Source organism: Aulonocara sp. 'chitande type north' Nkhata Bay, linkage group LG3, assembly GCF_057382095.1.
Source record: "Aulonocara sp. 'chitande type north' Nkhata Bay isolate Kocher_YH1m ecotype deep benthic linkage group LG3, A_spYH_male_GT1.1, whole genome shotgun sequence".
Taxonomy (NCBI): domain Eukaryota; kingdom Metazoa; phylum Chordata; class Actinopteri; order Cichliformes; family Cichlidae; genus Aulonocara; species Aulonocara sp. 'chitande type north' Nkhata Bay.
The window spans coordinates 68,356,957-68,377,716 of record NC_141346.1 but is presented as its reverse complement, the minus strand read 5'-3'; the positions used below and the strand labels follow the sequence as shown (position 1 = coordinate 68,377,716).

At 41.8% G+C, this 20,760-nt stretch overlaps 3 protein-coding genes across 4 annotated transcripts in view; all 3 read right to left on the bottom strand.

The window, feature by feature from the left end:
• Positions 1–7,028, bottom strand: part of LOC147336813 (protein NLRC3-like) — a 46,687-nt gene extending 39,659 nt beyond the window's left edge. Inside the window, exons 1-3 of one of the 2 annotated variants that reach the window (XM_086285542.1) lie at positions 5,165–7,028; positions 4,903–5,052; positions 4,683–4,796 (exon numbers count right to left, since the gene is read on the bottom strand). In XM_086285542.1, the coding sequence (XP_086141668.1) occupies positions 4,683–4,796; positions 4,903–5,052; positions 5,165–5,343 (443 nt within the window). In that variant the 5' untranslated portion in view covers positions 5,344–7,028. The remainder of the gene's footprint in view (positions 1–4,682; positions 4,797–4,902; positions 5,053–5,164) is intronic. The other variant, XM_086285543.1, reaches the window with a different exon arrangement.
• LOC147336810 (NACHT, LRR and PYD domains-containing protein 12-like) overlaps positions 1–20,760 on the bottom strand; it is a 220,092-nt gene that overhangs the window by 126,155 nt on the left and 73,177 nt on the right. The window lies entirely within an intron of this gene.
• LOC147336812 (focadhesin-like) overlaps positions 9,760–20,760 on the bottom strand; it is a 12,224-nt gene continuing 1,223 nt past the window's right edge. The window contains exons 2-5 of the mRNA XM_086285612.1: positions 20,648–20,752; positions 11,187–11,288; positions 10,963–11,090; positions 9,760–9,851 (exon numbers count right to left, since the gene is read on the bottom strand). Coding sequence (XP_086141738.1) covers positions 9,809–9,851; positions 10,963–11,090; positions 11,187–11,288; positions 20,648–20,752 — 378 coding nt within the window. The 3' untranslated portion in view covers positions 9,760–9,808. The remainder of the gene's footprint in view (positions 9,852–10,962; positions 11,091–11,186; positions 11,289–20,647; positions 20,753–20,760) is intronic.

The following is a 20,760-nucleotide window of genomic DNA, read 5'->3' as shown; positions in this document are numbered from 1 at the left end:
ACACAAATCAATGAACGCAAAAACATGAACTTTCCAGATATTTTGTTTCACAATGTTACAAAACTCAGTTCACAACTACACAGTCTGATTTACAAGTACAAAATATTTATGACCACAGTTTGAGCCGATGTATGTCCCGAGTCTGTGGACTCAGTGGTTTTGTTTTGATTGTTATTGTCTTTTGTTACAATTTCATTCTGATTAAGATTTTCTAGTTCTGAGGTTTTGGTTTCTGTGTTCCCTCTGTACTGTGTTAGTATTGTGTCTCTGTGTTCACTTCCTGTTTTATTTTGACAGTGCCATGTCCTACGTTAGTGTGTCTACTTTTGCTTCCCCTTGTCTGGTTATGTCCAATGAATCCTGCTGTGTCTCCCTTTTCTCATTCCCTGATGGCTCTTTTGTGTATATGAGCCCTTTGTTTTCTCCTGCTTGTTGCTGGTTCGTCTGTGTTGTCTCCCCGTGTCTCCGTTTAAGGTTTCAGGTTAGTTTTTTAGTTTTTCAGTAGAGGTTATCTTAGCTTCTGCACAGGCCATCTCCACTGCACTTCACCGTTTCAATAAAGCTTACTCACTTCACAGCAGTGTTGGCATCTTGGGTCCTTTATTAAATTCAACATGGCTCGCCCTGCTAGCCGTGACATAAGATGTGAAAACAATATCCAAAAAACACGAGAGACAAACAGGAAATAGTTTTAAGGTGCAGGGCCAACAAACTGAGTCTAGCCATGAACTCAGAGTTGATTGAATTAGCATTTTGAATTGGCTGATCTGAGTTACTTCAATCAAGTCTATGTTCACTTTGAGTTAAGACTATACATGATTAATGTAAAAGAAAAAAGCCATCATCAGCAACTGATTCTGATTTAGCAGGTTTTCAAATCTAAACGGTACCCATCCCTAGCTGGCTGTAGTTAAACCTTTACTTAAAAAGCATCCCTAGACCCAGCTGTCTTAGCTAATTATAGGCCAATCTCCAACCTGACAATCCTTGAAAGAGTAGTTGGGGGGAGTCAATCAGAGGGGCAGTGTGATGATCTTAGGTTACGAACTACTGCAGTCAAGTCATTAAGGGAGACGGGATCAAACTGCTCTCAGACAGCTGAGCACACAGGAGAAAGACTCGGATCTGAGGCAGCAGTCGGCGAGACAAGAGCCCTAATAGATAGAAGCTTGTTGTTAAAAAATGCTAAAAAATCATCACAAATACTTGGTGAAGAAATGACTCTGACATTATCACGTGAACGAAGAAAGCGATTGAGGACATTAAAAAATACCTGAGGCCTGTGACTGTTTACTGACACTAAGTTTAAGACAAACTGTGTCTGCAGGTTTTACAGCTTCTTGGTGAGCAGAAAGACAGAAAGTCCTTAAAATCTGTAGAGAAACATACAATCTGTCCTTTTTCCATCTCCTGTCAGCGCGTCTACAGTCACGCCTAAGGGAGCGCGTATGTTCATTCAACCACAGGTCTGATGAATGCTGAGTGCACAGAGTCCTGAACGGAGCAATAGAGTCCAAAATATCAGTGCAGGTAGAATGAAGAAAGTCTGAAAGGTCCTCAACACTTTAACAGCTGGAGTTCATTATTCCAGAGTCCATAAAGGCAGCAGAAAAAGCGGCGCTGTTAGAGCATTAAGCGCTCGCTTTTTACACGCTGAGGCTCATGGCTTATCTACCGAGCGGCGCAGCGTTACAGTGACCAACACAGGAAGATGATCGGAGATGCACAACTCAGATATTTCAGTGACGCACACATCCAGCCTGTGGGAAAGCTCCAAGTCTAGTGTGTGACCTTTTTCATGAGTGGGACCAGTAACCCACTGGGTCAAGTTAAGAGAGTCAATAATATTTAAAAAGTCCTTGACCAGAAGTTTAGAGTCACAGCAGACATGGATGTTAAAATCACCAAGGCAGCCTCATCAGAAGACATAGCACACCCAGCTCTATCTGTCCATGAAGCCAGATGACACACACCAATTAGTTAAACTGCAGGAATGTCTTAAAGACATAAAGACCTGGATGGCCGCTAACTTTCTGCTTCTTAATTCAGATCAAACTGAGGTTATTGTACTCGGCCCTGAAAACCTTAGAAATATGGTATCTAACCAGATTCTTACCCTGGATGGCATTACCTTGGCCTCCAGTAACGCTGTGAGGAACCTTGGAGTCATTTTTGACCAAGACATGTCCTTCAACGCTCATATTAAACAAATATGTAAGACTGCTTTCTTCCATTTGTGCAACATCTCTAAAGTTAGAAATATCCTGTCTCAGAGTGACGCTGAAAAACTAGTTCATGCATTTATTACTTCCAGGCTGGACGACTGTAATTCATTATTATCAGGAAGTCCTAAAAACTCCCTGAAAAGCCTTCAGCTGATCCAAAATGCTGCAGCAAGAGTCCTGACAGGGACTAGAAAGAGAGAGCATATTTCTCCTGTTTTGGCTTCCCTTCATTGGCTTCCTGTTAAATCCAGAATTCAAAATCCTGCTCCTCACATACAAGGTCTTAAATAATCAGGCCCCATCTTATCTTAATGACCTTGTAGTACCATATCACCCTATTAGAGCACTTCGCTCTCGCTCTGCAGGCCTACTTGTTGTTCCTAGAGTATTTAAAAGTAGAATGGGAGGCAGAGCCTTCAGTTTTCAGGCCCCTCTTCTGTGGAACCAGCTTCCAGTTTGGATTCAGGAGACAGACACTATCTCTACTTTCAAGATTAGGCTTCAAACTTTCTTCTAACTTAACGATTAAGTCCCTGTATTCCACCGTTATATGGAAATCAGCCATTATAACTTGTGTCAAATCTACTTGTACCTCACAGTTTTCTAAGCACACAGAGAGCAGTAAACCTCAGAGCAGCAGCACATCAGACTGTGTGCAAAAAATCTAGAAGAGAAAATATTTCGACCCATTTCTAAATGATTCTTGTGACCATGCTGCACCACAACACCTGATCTCTGGTTTCCTGACCTCTTCAATCCCACTTTAATACTTGACTAAACTCATTTTCCTGTTTAGGTGTTGAGGCAAAGCCGCCCATCTACAATGCAGGCAACAGCAAACGGAGCTATTTTTTATTCCCTTTGAGTTTTTTCTACTTTTGTGCTACAAAATGTTCAAGCTGATTAAATTTATTAGAATAAAAGTTCAGATAATTTTCTCATATTAATGTTGGAGGTAGAAATTCAGGTAACTTTGCTCAAAAACTGGCAGAAATTTCCTTCAAAGATGGAGTTTTTACTTTAATACTGTGAGTACATTTCAGAGCCTGTACTCTTTTACCTTTACTTGAGTAAAGAAGCTGAATCAGTATTTCAGCTTTAAGAGGGTATTTTAACACAAACATCAGTCCTTCTACTTAAGTATGTTTGACACTTTGTTTACACCTAAATTAACTTTACTGTTAACCAGTTTTCATGTTTCTGTAATCCACCAGTGTGCTCATGCTTTTTTCAGTGAAAACATATTTTTAATGATCAAATATAATTATGTTTGTTATTTGTGGATTTTAAATGTCCTTGACAGAGACAGATGATGATCATTATCCTGCACTGTGGTCTCAGGTTTGGTCGAGCTAGCACAAAGAATGGCTATGTTGAACTTCCTCCTGGGATCTACACTAAGAAGTGAGTCCAACATTAGCAGGGTCTCTTTCCTTTATCTGGATTCACTTTAGCATTCACAGTCACGTGAAGCTTGTTATTAACTCGATAAGTCAACCCAGGGTTTCAGCTGAGCGCTCACATGAAACACATGGTGTTGGCAGCATCTGATCAATCATATTCATGGAGACGTGTATCAGCAACAGAGCAGCTGAGTTTGCAGAAGGAAGTCAAACTAAACCACAGGAACAATATGAGGAGATTACACACATAATAAAATACTAGCAGTAACACAGCTGCTGCAGACAAATCAGTCGTGTGATCGTGTGTGAGAGGAGAAGGACTGTAAAGGAGTTTGGTGTTAAAAGCTCTGTATGAATGTGGGAGACTTTGAAGGGCTTTAAAAAGGCCAATATAAAATAAAAGGCAGCAAAATTGCTGAGTGTGAAAGTCACCAGACTTATCAGACCTCTGTGATTAAGACCTGTAAGAACACCTGTTTGTACTTGTTGGCATTATATCAAACACACACGTATATTAAGCCTTTGTTTGAACTCTGGTTGAATTTGTTACTTTCAGACTGTGAAACATCACAGAGGCTGCAGCTGCAGATCTTTTATTCACCTGGAAATTTACTTTAAATGTTAGATGGAAAATGTATTGCTCAGTTTAACCAAAGTAAGAACAAGAATCCATAAACCTTCATAAAGACAAACATCTCCCAGAACATTGAGCTGCTGAAGTGTCACTGAAGGGAAAAACTATTTGTCCTCCTCCATCCAGCAACACCTGAAACACCTGAGTGGAAGCTCCTCCCTACACTGTGTTTGAAGCAAAGCACAAAGGAGACACCTGCTGGAGCAGCTGGAGTCCTACAGACACTCAGCCTCTTCACTACACAAACACCTCCTACAACATCCACTCTTTCCACTCTGACTGCTGTGTTTGTGGAAACACTCCAACACACACCGCTTCACATACCAACATAGAAATGTGTGAAAAAGAGCTGAGCTGATATTAAACATGAGGATTTATTCAAAAATACAGAGTCAGGAACAACATCTAGACACACATTACCTCTCAGCAGCAGAAGAACAGCCTTTAAAGTTTACAACAACACCCTTCGATACGTTGCTCTTTAAGGAAACACAGCTGGGTTCAGGTCCAGGAGATTCTGGCCTCTTATTGATCCTAAAAGAAAAACAATAAATGTAACAGCTTCATGAGACAGGAAGGAAAAACTGGAAATATTAAATTAAAGACATGATGAACAATCTCATAAAAATAATGTACTTACTCTTTGTCACATAACAGTCTTTTCTTAAAATCTATACCGATATCCTTCGACACGTTGCTCTTCAAGGAAACACAGCTGGGTTCAGGTCCAGGCTCTGGATTAGTTTCACGGTTATGTCCAGCTGAGCCTGGTACGCCCCACAGCTCTGGGCTTTAAAACAACACACACAGAGGTATGAGTGTGAATAATGATGGAGCAGTGATGTGAGTGCTGAGCTGTGACATGGAGAAGAGTCATGGACAGTTAGAGATGGTCATCTCACCTCTGAGCTTTGGTCTGGCTCTCATGTTCCCCACACAGAGTGCTTTTAGAGGGAGGGACTCCCTCCTCTCTGTCCTCACACTGATCCATGCTACTGAAAACATCCAGATGAACAGAATCAACTTTTTGGGGATTTACTGGATGATTGAGCATCAAGACACTTTTTAATATTTTACTCATTTCTGAAGCTTTTTACCAACTTTGTTCAAATTGGTCTGCTGTCATTTTATTGTTGACAAAAAGAGATTTTGAGTTTGAGTGTTGACGTTTCCATGTGGGACTGTTGCTGCAACACCAGGATGTTACTACAGAATACACTTTATATTGTGAGCACTTGGATGTTAGTCCAGTGGTCCTAAACTGACACACCTGCACCTGGATTCATTCTGACCAGATTTTAGCCCAACAGTGTTTCATACTTAATACATCAGACACAAACTCTGCAGCTGTCATTGTGTGCAGTGTGTGTGCAGTGTGTGTGCAGTGTGTGTGCAGTGTGTGTGCAGTGTGTGTGCAGTGTGTGTGCAGCGGGTCACTGTGTCCTATGAGTGTTATACTACAATAAACAGAGCCTGACCGCGGGCATAAAGAGGGCAAAAACCCACTTATGCTCTAAAGATGAAGTTCTGTTTCTCTTCAAATGAGCCTCAGAGCATGTGGAGGGTCATTGAACGCATCACAGATTACCTCAAGAACAACAGGCTGAAGAACATAAAAACAAACGCAGAGTTTCTGTCTGACGGTTTGAACATGAAACAGGAATTATTGAGCAAAAACGGACAGTTTACTAATTTATGATCAATCATCAACGCATTCACCTACAATACACGAATGAACATCAGCAGTTAAACTGAAAATAACCTGCATACAAATACGACAGCAGACTATAGCGAACGAGCAGAGAAATGCATTTTATAGATGAAGTGTTGGCAGCGACTCTTAGGACAGCCTGTCTCTCTGTCAGCAGTTAAACAACATCCACACACTGGAAGCCCGTTTGCGTCACTAAAAAAAAGAAGGATCCAGAACTCGAAATTTCGACTTATTTTATCGTAATTTCGACTTATTAACTTGGAATTTTGAAAAAACTAACTCAAAATTAAGAGTTAGTGCTGTCAATCAGTCATTTACGTGAATGACGTAATTTCCTTGTTACCCGGAAGCTGAAGCCCTCAGCTACAAATGCTACAGCTAAGACACCAGAATTACAGCCAGTCATAAATGCACAAGTCGCTGATTATTGTCTGTGTGGCTTCACAAATGATGAAATCCTTCTGTTATTAGCTGAATCACATGGCGTTAATATCAGCTAACGTACTCTCGAAAGCGCCGATTTGTTGCGATGCGGGTTTGAGTGCGCATTGTAGCTGGATTACTGATTGGCAGAACTAACTCCACATTTCGAGCTACTTTTCTCAACATTTCACACGTATTGCTTGGCTAAGTCCACACACAAATTATTTTTCCACCTACAAATCCTGATTTACAAGTACAAAATATTTATGAGCACAATTTGAGCCCATACAGCCACAGACTGATGGAGGCAGGAGAAGCTGCCTACAGACATCAGTCAGTGGATCCACAGTAACATCGAGTTCAGCTGCTGATCATCAACTGTTTCTGTCTCGTTCCCAGACTCTGATCTCACATAAAACGAAGCAGATTTATGCTGAAACTAAGCTGCACACAGCTGATGTCAGCCAGGAAAACAGTACAGACTGCTAACGTTACCTTAACTTCGAGACGATCAACTGCGCCACAACATTCACGAAAGCGAAAGTAAAAGCGACGGAAGGAAACGCCCAGAGAGGCGTTTGAGGGACGGTCAGAGTCAGGAACCTCAGAAACGCATCAGGCTGGAGTTTAATTCTGTTTTCATCTTTAGAAACATCTGGAAATAGTTATAAAAACACTGCGTAATAAAGAAAAATAGTGTAGATTAGTTTGAGTTGTGTTTAGCTGAGCTGTGTCTTTAATCTGAAGTTCATTTTGTGGAGGAGCAGCAAGACTTTCAGTGTTACTCTCAGAGAAAGCCTCCCAAATGTCTGTTGTCTTAATAGTGGAATTATCTGGAAAATGAACCAGTTCTTATGAGCTGCTTTTCTGTATGAGCAGTCACAGCATTTTATACAGCGTGCTTCATTCACACAAGCACTTCTTTTTCTAACAATGACACTATGATGGATGCATCGGAGAGCAAGTCGGGGTTCCACATCTTGCCCAAGGATACCGTGGCGTGCAGACTGGAGCAGCCAGGGATCAAACCTCCAACCTTCCAGTTAGTAATTCTACCTGCTGAGCTACAGTCTGTACTTCCTGAACATCACACCCTCCTTTTGTTTCTTTATTTCCAGTAGCAACCAGGACCATAATGAACCCTGACTCCAACAGACACTCAGGATCCACCTGCCCAGTAAGTCACCCGCTAACTGCAACTATCAGAGCCCTGACCTTCTGCAGAGACGAGTCACACTGAACACAGCAAGTGTCCCTGCTCTCAGATACAAAACCTGCCTTTAAAAGTTCAGAGTAATGAAATCAGCAGTTCTGATTCTAGAATTTGTAGTCTCACACACTTTTGTTGTTTTGGTTCACATCGGTTGATATTCTGCTGTAAACAACTAATGAGAACATTTTATAAACCTTTGAGTGTCCATCAGGATCCTGTAGAAACAGCTTCCATCTCAAACACTAAACATCATTATTTACATTCTGTTTATTTATTTTTTTAAAGTCACTCTAGCACAGATTTCTTTAGCCGAATGTCTTTCTGTGTCTTCCATACAAACATTAAACATGAAAACACTCAACACAGCAACACTGAAAGCATTTGAGTGTAACTTTCATTCAAATCAAACTTTATACACAATTACAATAATGGAAAAAAGACAATCTAAATAGTAATACACAACAACCACTGCAGAAATAAATAAAAGAAAACCAAACACAATCCAACATGAATACACAAATATATTTAAATCTATATATTTATACATTTTAATATGATGTAAAAGAAAACAAATACGAAACCTATCAAACTACCAATATATAAAAAAACAAGACCAGAATCAGAGAGACTTTATTTATCCCCAAGGGCCAATTAACATACAACAGAGCAGCATGACGTTGAAGATCAGCACAATAAAAGTGAGATAATAAATACACAGAATATACAGTTTTAAAATTACACAGTTTTAAAATTAAAGTGACTGAAGGTGAATAAATAACTGTAAGCAGTGTTGGGGAGTAACGGAATACATGTACCGCCGTTACGTATTTAAAATACAAAATATGAGTAACTGTATTCCGTTACAGTTACCGTTTAAAAAGGTGGTATTCAGAATACAGTTACTTTGTTGAAATAAATGGATTACACTGCGGTACTTTCCTGTTTCATTTTGTCGCGGGTCAGGACTGTTTGGGTTTTGTTTGACAGCTACGTTCTGTCGTTCCAGGCGGCAGCGTTACGGTTGCCATGGTTACAGGGCGACGCTCTCTCTCTCTCTCTGCGACTGTGTGTTTCCTGGGTGAGAGAGCGCCTTTTCGTTGTTGTTATTGTTGTGCTAAGCTAACAGGCAGAATGCTACAAGCATAGCTCTAAAGAATGTAGCATCATGGGCAGTGTAGTCCGTGCTGCTGGGAGAATGGACTGCCATACACGTTATGTGTCTGTGAGCGCCAGGAGGGAGAAAAAGGGGAGTGGAAAGGTACGAGCAGTCATCGAGCAAAAACGGGAGCTGGAAGCATGTAAATATAATAATAACCACTGCAGCCAAGAAGAGTGCCTGACGAGCCCAGTTGTAAGTAAGCTATTAAGACTCGACTGTACACCGTGTTCCTGTTTTCCTCCGAAAACAATAAGTTCCGTTAGAGCAGCCTTTCAACGCCTCTCTCTGTCTCTCGCAAGAAAAGTTGACCCACACAACAAAGTAAAGCTATTTTTCGGCTACGAGCTGACAGGGACCCCGCCGTATTAGTCAGAGGTCCCTTTACTACATGTCGCGGACCTACAGTAATAGTAATAAATCACACAGCAATAGTACATTCACGTTGTTGTAAAAAGCATGATAATATATTAAGTAATCCAAAGTATTCAGAATACGTTACTGTCATTGAGTAACGTAACGGAATACGTTACAGAATACATTTTGGGGCATGTATTCTGTATTCTGTAATGGAATACATTTTAAAAGTAACCTTCCCAACACTGACTGTAAGTGACTAAAAGTGAGTAAAGTGTTGGTATAAGAGTGTAGTTTATGTTTCTGTGGGAAATGTTCTTATCAGCTGGAGTTAAAAAGCAGAGCTGCTTTGGGGACAAAGGTGGCGCTCCTCCTCCTCTCAGTCCTGCAGGAAATGCAGCGGAGGCGTCGCCCAGAGGGGAGCCATTGAAATGCAGGGTGAAGAATGTGAGAGGGGTCACTGATGATTTTGGCTGCCTGTCTAAGGGCCTGTTGATGAAAACCTGCCAGAGTTCTGACAGGCAGGCCAATGATTTTAGAGCACACTGATGCTGCAGTCTGTTCCTGTATGAAGGCTGAGGGAGTGGGACCAGCAGGTGATGGAGAAGGTCATGATGCTTTCCAGGAAGGTGTAGTAAAAAGTCATCATGATGGGTGTGCTGACTCCAAAGGAGTTGAGTTTCCTAAGGAGGTTTAGCCACCATGTCCCCTGCATGCTGGTAAGGCCTGGTTAACACACACATCAGCGTGAACAAAGTGGGAAATGTGTTTCTTCTAATTTTGTTACCATTTTTATTTAAGAAAAAAGCATTAAAAGTGCCAGGACACGTGTAAGTAAGTAAATGCCAAACACAGCTTCTTATCATTGCAAACTCTTATGGCTGCAAATGTTTTACAATAAAAGCAAACGTAAGCATTTGTGAAAACAACAAAACAGCTCAATGATTTGCTAAATTTGTACTGTAGCATCCATCCAGAGGGTTTCCCAGGTTTTCACTAATGCTGCTAAAAAGCTGCATGTACATGTTAGCAGGCGTAACAGGCCCCGGGAGGATGGACAGTGTGCACCAGCTGGTTAGAACAAAGGAAATAATCAAATAAAATCATCGTTTTATTTCATCAACACACATAAAGGCCAGTTCACAAAAACTGACAAGCATTAGCTAACAGCTAACATGTAAAGGACGTGTGCAGGAGCCTGGATGCAGTTTGTGGAGTTTATATGATCAACATAGTTTTTGGGTTAAAGGTTAAAACTATAAAGTTATGGCTCACTTGCTTAGAGTTGTATTATATGGGAAGCAGTGCTTACAGACTGACATAGTTTGATTTCTTTTGCTTCAAATGTATGCTTTTATTTTGATAGTCTGGCAGAGACAGGAAGTTAGCTGCCTCTCAGTCTCTCTGTTTGAACTGAACTTTGTAAGACTTTGATCCTTCTGGATTCAGGCACGTGTAGCTGCTCTGGACATTTGTACGGAAATATTTAAAACTGGACTCCTGCTGATTTTTGGAGAAACAGGGACTCAGTGGAGCGTTGAGCTGAGGCTTCATTCACTGCAAAGCTACAAAGTGCATTCATTTATCTTAACAAGCAAAGTTGATGTGATGTGACTGAAAAAACAAATATTTCTATGTTTCTGAACTTTCATCAGCTTGCTGAGCAGAAACATCTATGAAGAGTCCAGTCAGTGATTATTACTCATTAGAAGGGAAGATGAAGAATCCTGGTGTTGGAAGCTCACACTGTCTGCACTGTGCATGCAAAGTCCACTGAATGAATGAACCAGTGAATGTAGGAAGTGCCCACTGTTTCTGTAAGTATGGGAGGACCCACCTCTCTCTGCAGATGTCCCTGACACAGGCGGCCCTGGCCAGGATCTGCTCCCACTGGGCGTCCCTCCCCAGCACCACCCTGCTGTCCTGCTGGCTCATTAGACGCTGCAGCTCTGGGTAGACCCGGTCCTTACAGACATGACCAAAGCAGCACACAATCAAAGACAAACAGAAGCTTTGAACACATGAATATGACATTTATAGTAATGCGTTATTATTGCAAACCTGTTTTTTCCACAGAGCGGTCATGAGGCGCAGTCCCACTGCTCTCAGCTTGGGGGAGCCGGCCAGCATGTGCAGACTGTGCAGCACGATCGGGAAGCACAGCTGGAATATTACAGCACATATGATCAGAGCCAAGTTTACAAGAGAAACACACGGTTACAGCTGAAGAAGGCAGATGTTAGACGATGACTGCTGGTTTGGAGAGTCCAGCTCACTGACAGAGTGCTTTATACTACAGAGCACTGCATCTATCCCACACAGAGGCTGCTGTGGTGGAGTCCAATCCCAGCTCCTACAAACTGGGTACAAGAAACACTGTCTGTGTTCACACAGAGAAAACTGTGTGGAAGACGTGGGAATTTCTCTTTGCTCCTTTGTCAAAGTGCTAAACATCGAGAGGGGAACATTTCAGTTATGTGCACAAACTGATTTACCAACATTATCCACACACAGTGTCCTGCTAATGGTGCTAATATTTAGCACAGTTTGTTTAATGCAGTGTTTGATTTGTTGCTCTTGATATTGTGCCATTCATTTGTGCACAGAGATGGCGTCACAGAGATTTGATGGACATCAGTCTGATCTCTGCTTTTACACTGATAAACCTCAAAAACACATCTTTGTTTATTAGGTTCATTTCAGGACCACAGACAGCGCAGGACGATCAGCTGTGCTTTATGGAGCTACATAAACTCAGCTGCATTTGATGTGACAGACATGAGCTGTAGATCACAGATACACACACCCCATCAGCACAGATGTGTTAGTGGTGCTGTTAACACCAGCTGGAGACATTTACAGTTTGTTTTATCCCTCAGGTGTTGTCTAAATATAAGAATGTATGTGTAGGTAAAATACAGTGGGTTGAAAAAGTATTCGGCCCCCTTGAACTTGCACACATTTTGTCACATTACAGCCACAAACATGAATCAGTTTCATTGGAATTCCAGGTGAAAGACCAACACAAAGTGGTGCACACGTGAGAAGTGGAACGAAAATCAGACATGATTCCAAACATTTTTTGCAAATCAATAACTGCAAAGTGGGGTGTGTGTAATTATTCACCCCCCTGAGTCGATACTTTGTAGAACCACCTTTTGCTGCAGTTCCAGCTGCCAGTCTTTTAGGGTCTGTCTCTACCAGCTTTGCACATCTACAGACTGAAATCTTTGCCCATTCTTCTTTGAAACAGCTCCAGCTCAGTCAGATTAGATGGACAGAGTTTGTGAACAGCAGTTTTCAGATCTTGCCACAGATTCTCGATTGGATTTAGATCTGGACTTTGACTGGGCCATTCTAACACATGGATATGTTTTGTTTTAAACCACTCCATTGTTGCCCTGGCTTTATGTTTAGGGTCGTTGTCCTGCTGGAAGGTGAACCTACGCCCCAGTCTCAAGTCTTTTGCAGACTCCAAGAGGTTTTCTTCCAAGATCGCCCTGTATTTGGCTCCATCCATCTTCCCATCAACTCTGACCAGCTTCCCTGTCCCTGCTGAAGAGAAGCACCCCCAGAGCATGATGCTGCCACCACCATATTTGACAGTGGGGATGGTGTGTTCAGAGTGATGTGCAGTGTTAGTTTTCCACACAGAGCATTTTGCATTTTGGTCTCATCTGACCAGAGCAGCTTCTTCCACATGTTTGCTGTGTCCCCCACATGGCTTGTGGCAAACTGCAAACGGGACTTCTTATGGTTTTCTGTTAACAATGGCTTTCTTCTTTCCACTCTTCCATAAAGCACAACTTTGTGCAGTTGTGATGGCATGCCACACATGGTAAGCGCCACACCTCACCACCCGTGATGGCGTGCACACATATTAACCTTGCAAGGTCAAAGTTCCGTTTTATGTTATATTAATACATCTTTTCTTTGTTTGAGTTACCTGGGGGTTGGCTTCTCCTCCTGTCTGGCAAAGGGCTGGGAGACCTGAAGGAGACCTGAAGTACCACTGACAGCCTAATTGGATTGCACCACATGCTTCATTGCCTGGGGGGTGTTTCATGATTGTTTAAATGTTTTGTATTAGTTGGTTATATGGCAGCCATCTTGTTTCCCCCGTGTGTGTCATTTGGTTTAGCTAAACCAGTATTTAAGTTCCCCTGTGTGTAGTGATGGCCAAATGATAGTGATGGCCAAATGAAGCTTTCCGAAGCACTGAAGCTTGTATTGAAAAACGGTTCATTACTCGAAGCTTTTCAACACAGTCCTCTCCGGTGACATCTGGTGGTGAAAATTTTGAAGAGCAGCTTGAATCTGCAAAATAAAACGGACTGCTCAATTATCACTGCTCACTCAAGAGTGGAGTTCTCTCTGATATTGGGCCACCGTTCCGTTGCTTTGAACATGTAATTGGTTTTGTTTTCTCGATTGGGGGGCTGAAAAAATGTAATGCGTATTTGCGTAATACATTTTGATCAATAAACTTTCCCTATTTAAACATGCACTATGGTGGCCTTTATTTGCTCATAACTCCTTGATGTTGGTAAATACAATAAGTGAGCAATATATATAATATACATATGAGAATGCACAGCACATTATGGAGTATGCCCCTGCTGTGAAGTCCTGCCTCCATCTACTTGTCATTTAATCACTGGACAGCTGGACAGGTTCATACAAAATATTAGATGAGGCCAATTGTCCTATACATATTTTTGACCTAGGGGTGGGATTGATTGTGAACTGGAAAGGGAAAATGCTTAGGAAACTGAGTACGGCTGCATCGTTACTGATTTGTAGAATCATTTTGATTCGATACAGGATCCGATTCAATTTGATTGGAATCTGGAAAGTTTTGCCTCAGTCAGAAATATTACAATTCTGGTCATGTATCAGTATATATCCGGAATTTCGTATCTATTAAAAGAAAGCTGACACATGTGAGACTTAATTAGAGATGTAAACAGAGGGTTATGAAACCTGCAGCTGCAGAAGCCAGCGAAGAAAAAAAGAGGCAAACACAGCGCAGACCCGACGACACACCAAAATCTGATTCTGACGCGTCGGGTCCGCGCTCTGTGTTCACGTTTGTATGCAGAATCCGTAAACCTGGGCCCTATTTCAGGAAGCCGGTTTAGTGGAAAAACTGAGTAAGTATACCCTGAGTTAACGAAAACTCTGGGTTTTCGGTTTCACAAAGCGAGTTCAGATGAAGCCTGAGTGAGTCACTATGACGACACACTCCGTGAAGCTAACCTGCCCCCTAGCAGGTTTACTACAACTAACCCTGACTGTCTCCGCCCCTTTGTCGGAAACCTGACAGTAGGAAGTGTCGGACATGGCGTGCTCCTTCCTTGAAGAGCCAGTAGATCGTGAAGCCCAAATTCTCCGCAGAGCTCTCCGCCGGGAGAGAGTGATCAGAGCGCGTTTGGACATTTTATCATTTCCTGATGATTTTCTGTGCGAACGTTACCGTTTCTCAGCACAATCTATAAGTTATTTGAATAACATCCTCAGGCCATATATTGCTCATGTGACACATCGCGGACATGCTCTCAGTTCTGTACATATTATTTGTATTGCACTTTGGTTTTTTGCAAACGGGAGCTTTCTGTATAATATTGGTGACGCTGAGCACGTTTCCAAGGCTACCGTCTGTCGGGCAGTCAGGAATGTTACAGTTGCACTGAAACGTCTCCTGTACCCGTTTGTGGTGTTCCCCGGTCATAGACCCACAAGATTCATCAAAGAGGGATGCCACAAAATTGCAGGTATCAGGATGACCAAAACTTAATTTATGATGTGGTGATACTTGAACTACTACTTAAATTTTACATTTATTTTCAGGGTTCCCAGGCGTGATTGGCTGTATAGATGCACTCACATTCCAATCATTGCTCCTTCAGTAAATGAAGGAGACTATGTGAACAGGAAGTCTTTCCACAGCATTAATGTACAGGTACATAGTTCCCTGTAGCATTTCAAACTAACAAATCATTTCATTATAGTAATGGATGCTAATTTGTGTTCTCTGCACTGTGAAGATCATATATGATGCTGCCAACATTATCACAAATGTGGAAGCCAAGTGGCCAGGCTCTGTCCATGACTCACAAATATTCTGTGAATGTACACAAAATTTGGACATGGTGAGTTGAGAATACTTTAAAATATATAAAGACCAATTGCTTCAGGGACATTTGAACTGAAGTGTATCCTTCTGTCTTAGGAGAGTTCACTGGCTACTTGCTTGGTGATAGGGGTATCCATGTTTACCCTATTTGCTTACCCCTTACTCTGACCCTGAACCGGGCCCACAGCAGCGATATAATCTGGCTCATTGCAGGACAAGAGCCAGAATTGAAATGACTATCGGAATGCTTAAGGCCCGGTTCCAGTGCCTGCAAAGACTCAGGGTCACCCCAGAAAGGGCATGTGACATTATTGTGGCATGTGTGATTCTTCACAACATTGCCACAATTAGAGGAGAACACTGTCCTTCTGAACCAAACATCAGCAGTGATCCAAACCATGAACATCCTGACCCTCCCACGGACATACAAGATGGAAGAGCAGTCAGAGACACCATATGTCACAATCATTTCTTTTGACCCATCACCTCAACATGTTGAAAGAAGAATAAACAGATTTTCTGTTCAACTGGCTTTATTGGTCGCCTGTGTTTCCTGTACACAAAGTATTAAAAGATGTAAACCTCATAAAGTGTCTCTGTTGCTTCCTCCTCTGTAACAGCTGTCAATGTTTCTTCATTATTTTCCTGTAGTAAAGAAATAAACAACATTGCTGTTCTACTGTAAACTCATATAATCTGTGGAGTATTACTCACAACTGCATGTTGGTCTGGCTCAACAGGAGGCTGCACCAGATGCAGTACACCATCACCATCAACTGATAGAATATGAGGTTTATACAGGTCACTTATAACTTACAAGGGACCAAATGGCAATTAACAAACATACCAATCACCTTACACTTCATTGTCATTATGCTCTCAAAGACAACCAAGACTGAGGGAAGGCAAAATCAGTCGGAAAATAACTTCACTACAAAATAATCCATTATGGTAAAGAGTTTATCAAATGAATGAGTAGCACTGCAAAGGTGACTGTGAAGAAAGGATGTATGCACATCATGTATTATTTTGAATTTACCCCTTATGTAGGCACTTGTGTCTTGCGGGGTTATTGACTCAGAGGATGTCCCCGCAGAGATGCCTTCGGCCACAGGGCGCCCACTGTTTTGGCTGAGGGCCAACTGCTCAGCCTCTGTGAGTGGTGGTGGTGGAGGACCCCCACCTGTTTTTCGGGCCTCCGCTTTTTTTCTGTTGGCTATAACGGGGTCACATTTGAGCATACAGAGTAAGCAAATATGTACTTGTAATGTGCTCAGATAATTTCAATAAGTGCTTACAGAAAGAAAATTAATGTAGCCTCTAACTGCAATTGATTTACATCGGACAAACAGACCAAGCACTATGGCTCATAATACAATTACACCTTACCTGTTTGGACTATATTTTTATATTTCATTTTTACTTGCTGCCAGGAACGTTTGGGGCCTGTTGGGTTGCACCTGTGCTCACATCACATCACAAAATAAAATGTATAAAATAACAAATAAAATAACATGATAAAATAACGTGTTAAATGGGTGGAAATCCCTAGATCAATGTTTAAATTAACACTCACGCATTGACTCTGTCGGCTATGTTTTGCCATGCATGCTCCCTTTTTTTTGCAGCTGAGGCTGTGTTACTTTTTTTCTGCAAAATTTGCATGTTATCGGCATATGCTGCCATCAGAATTTCGGCCTCAAGCGCTGTAAAATACATTGACCACGCCTTCTTTCCCTCCGTCTCCATGGTGACTCGCTTAATCTGTGCTCCACTAATCAGGGCTTTATGTATCCTCGTCCGCGCGCTTAACTTGGGGTTAAAGCAACTCCGCGTTGACTGAACTACTTGTTATCAGCCTTTCTGAAACCGAATATTCCGAGTTGGACAGTTCGGGGTTACTCAACCCTGAGTATCGTTTTTCACTCTGAGTTTTCTAAACCGGCTTCCTGAAACAGGGCCCTGCTCCCAGGTACTGTTTTAGCTGCATGGTGTTTGACGACATGTTGTGAGGTTTAACCTGAGATGCTGGCGTTTCAGGCATAATGATCTATGTAAGGTAGCCCTTTTGTTATTTACATTTAAAAAGAGGATTAGTGTTACTGTGCGCTGGCTGAGTCTGTTTCTTTTCTTAGAAATAGTTTCTCCTGCCCTGGAGAAAATCCACTTGCATGGAACAGAAGAGGCTGTGGAGTGCAGGAACTACACTGCAAGCTGGTAGATATGCAGGTATTCCTGGGTCCTGCAGACTATCACCTAAAAACAATAAACAAAATGATTTTCTAAACTGTAGCAATGTAATGTACGTATAGTGTCAAATACATTGTTGTAGTCTTCATCAGCTTTAATTCACATGGAAGTGTTCCTAAAGTCATATGCTGTAATGATATTTACATTATGAAAACATGATTTTGGACATTTCAGGTGTTTCACTTCGGCAGATAAAATGAATTGAGCAAAATCAACTCAAAATCCCGTGGATGATTCACTTCCTTATATCCGTTTGAATCAGGTACCGAAGCAGTTACGTGCGTAATGAAGCTTCGGACGTCACTGGTCACGTGACTTTTGCCAAACGAAGCAGGCCTCGATACAGTGCTTCTGAACCAGTGTGTTGTTTTTTTCGACACACGCTCCGGAGCGCCAGCTTCAAGCGGGCCATCACTACCAAATGAAGCTTTCTGAAGCTTGTATTGAAAAACGGTTCATTACTCGAAGCTTTTCAACACACGTCCTCTCTGGTGACATCTGGTGGCCAAAAATACAAAGAGCAGCTTGAATCCACAAAATAAAACCAACCGCTTCATAATGACTGCTCTCTCTACAGAGTGGAGTTCTGTCTGATATTGGGCCGCCGCTGTGTTGCTTTGAACGTGTATTTTTTTTGGTGGTTTAAAAATGTGTTTTATTTGTTTAATAAATAGTTTTGACCAGTAAACTCTCCTTGTTTAAACATGCACCATGGTGTGGTCTTTCTTTGCTTGTGACTTCTTGATGTTGGTAAATACAATAATTGAAAAATACCACGTTACATATAATATACACATATAATAATGTACAACACATTATGGAGTATGCTTCTGCTGTGAGGTCCTGCCTCCATGCACTTATGCAATTAACAGCTAGACAGGTGTATTTATAAATAATATTATATCAGGGAAATTTTCCCAGACATATTTTTGACCTGGGGGTAGAATTGATTGTGAAATGGAAAGGGAAAATGCTTATGAAATTGCAAATTACAAACATGATGCATTTATGGTAACCCTTTTTCATTTTTATTTAAAAAGAGAATTTGTTCTAGTGTGCGATGGCCGAACCTGTTCCTTTTCGTGGAGATAATTTCTCCTGCCTTAAGGAAAATCCCTTCACATGGCACAGAGGAGGCTGGAGTGCAGAGAAACTGGTAGAGATGCAGTTATACAGTCTACCTGGGCCCCACAAACTATCAGCTAAAGAGAATAAAGAAATTCAATTGCTGCACATTTGGCAGACTAACATTTTCAGATTAATTAAACAATAAAATATATATTTTTACAACATTACATGTAAAGAGTCAAGTGGAAGTTTTTCTAAAGTTATTTAATGATATTTATATTATGGAAGCAGATTTTTGACATTTTACCTTTTTCCCCATTTTCAGATATAATAAACACGCACAAAACAAAAGCAAACAGCCAGAACACAAAGCTGGAAAACCCACCCGATTGACCAAAATCCACTCAAAATTCTCCCACACAACAGAACCTCCTCTATTCCTCGCTGGCTCCAAATCTCTCAGTGGAATGATCAGTGGTTCGCTATCTGTCACCATCAAAACACTCCACAAATCCCGCGAATGATTCGCTTCCTTATAAACCATTGAATCAGATACCGAAGCAGTTAGGTTCTAAATGAAGCTCGGACGTCCCCGATCACGTGACTCTGGCCAAACGAATCAAGCTTCGACACAGTGCTTCTGAAGCAGCGCATTGATCTTTCTGACACACGCACCGGAGCTTCAGCTTCAAGCGGACCATCACTACCTGTGTGTCATTTCAGCAGGTCAGTTTGTCATATGGTTGTTTGAGGTTTTGTTAATTATTATCTTGAGTTTAGTCTATTGAGTTGACCTCTTTTATTGGTCTGCCTGTTTAAGTTTTGGCTTTGTTAAATATATTTTCATATTTTTGGGTCAATAAAACCCCTTTTTTGAATTAAAACCACCTGTGTCCTTTATGCTTTACTGCTTGGTCCCTGACAGCAGTGCACGACTAATAGTTGTCCTATGGACAGATTCCCCACCTGAGCTGTGGATCTCTGCAGCTCGTCCAGAGTCACCATGGGCCTCTTGGCTGCATTTCTGATCAGCGCTCTCCTTGTTCGGCCTGAGTTTAGGTGGACGGCCTTGTCTTGGTAGGTTTACAGTTGTGCCATACTCCTTCCATTTCTGAATGATCACTTGAACAGTGCTCCGTGGGATGTTCGAGGCTTGGGAAACCTTTTTGTAGCCTAAGCCTGCTTTAAATTTCTCAGTAACTTTATCCCTGACCTGTCTGCTGTGTTCTTTGGACTTCATGGTGTTGTTGCTCCCAATATTCTCTTAGACAACCTCTGAAGCCGTCACAGAGCAGCTGTATTTGTACTGACATTAGATTACACACAGGTGCACTCTGTTTAATCATTTGCACTCATCAGGCAACGTCTATGGGCAACTGACTGCACTCAGACCAAAGGGGGCTGAACACACACCCCACTTTGCAGTTATTGATTTGTAACAAATGTTTGGAATCATGTATGATTTTCGTTCCACTTCTCACGTGTGCACCACTTTGTGTTGGTCTTTCACCTGGAATTCCAATAAAATTGATTCATGTTTGTGGCTGAAATGTGACAAAATGTGGGAAAGTTCAAGGTGGCCGAATACTTTTGCAAACCACTGTATTGTACTTCCAGTCCCAGATTGGAGCCTTTGGATCATGTAACCTCTGTTTATATGATTTCATTACAAAGCTGGGGCTGTTCTATTAGCAAATTACTGGCAACCAAAAATCTCATGTTGCTCTGAACTGAGCAGCTCCTGGCAGACTGAAATGACGGCTTTGCAACTTAAATCACCCAAAAAACTAAACTAACATCTATCGCTGCTATTGGTGGATTGTGCTCACAGGCTGGTATTTGGGAGACGTGGGTCCCTGGTTTTTAAACTCTAGGAGCCTCCTGGATGAAGAGAAGCTCCTCAGACTACATGACCTGGATGACCCCACAGATAAAAGCTCACATGTGTGTATGATGGACTAAAACACACTGTGAGCGCTCAGATGAAGTAGAAAGGTGCTGCTGATGTTCCAGCCCCGTCTCCAGACGCTCACAGTCAGTACAGGTTCTTCTTAGTCGTGCTGCGTACCTTATGAGTGCCGAGGTTTGGCAGGCTTGTGAGAACAGCGTGAGCCAGGACGGGATTCTTTTCTTTGGTCAGTTTGAACAAAAGAAGCAGCACGAGGGGCGGGACCTGCAGAG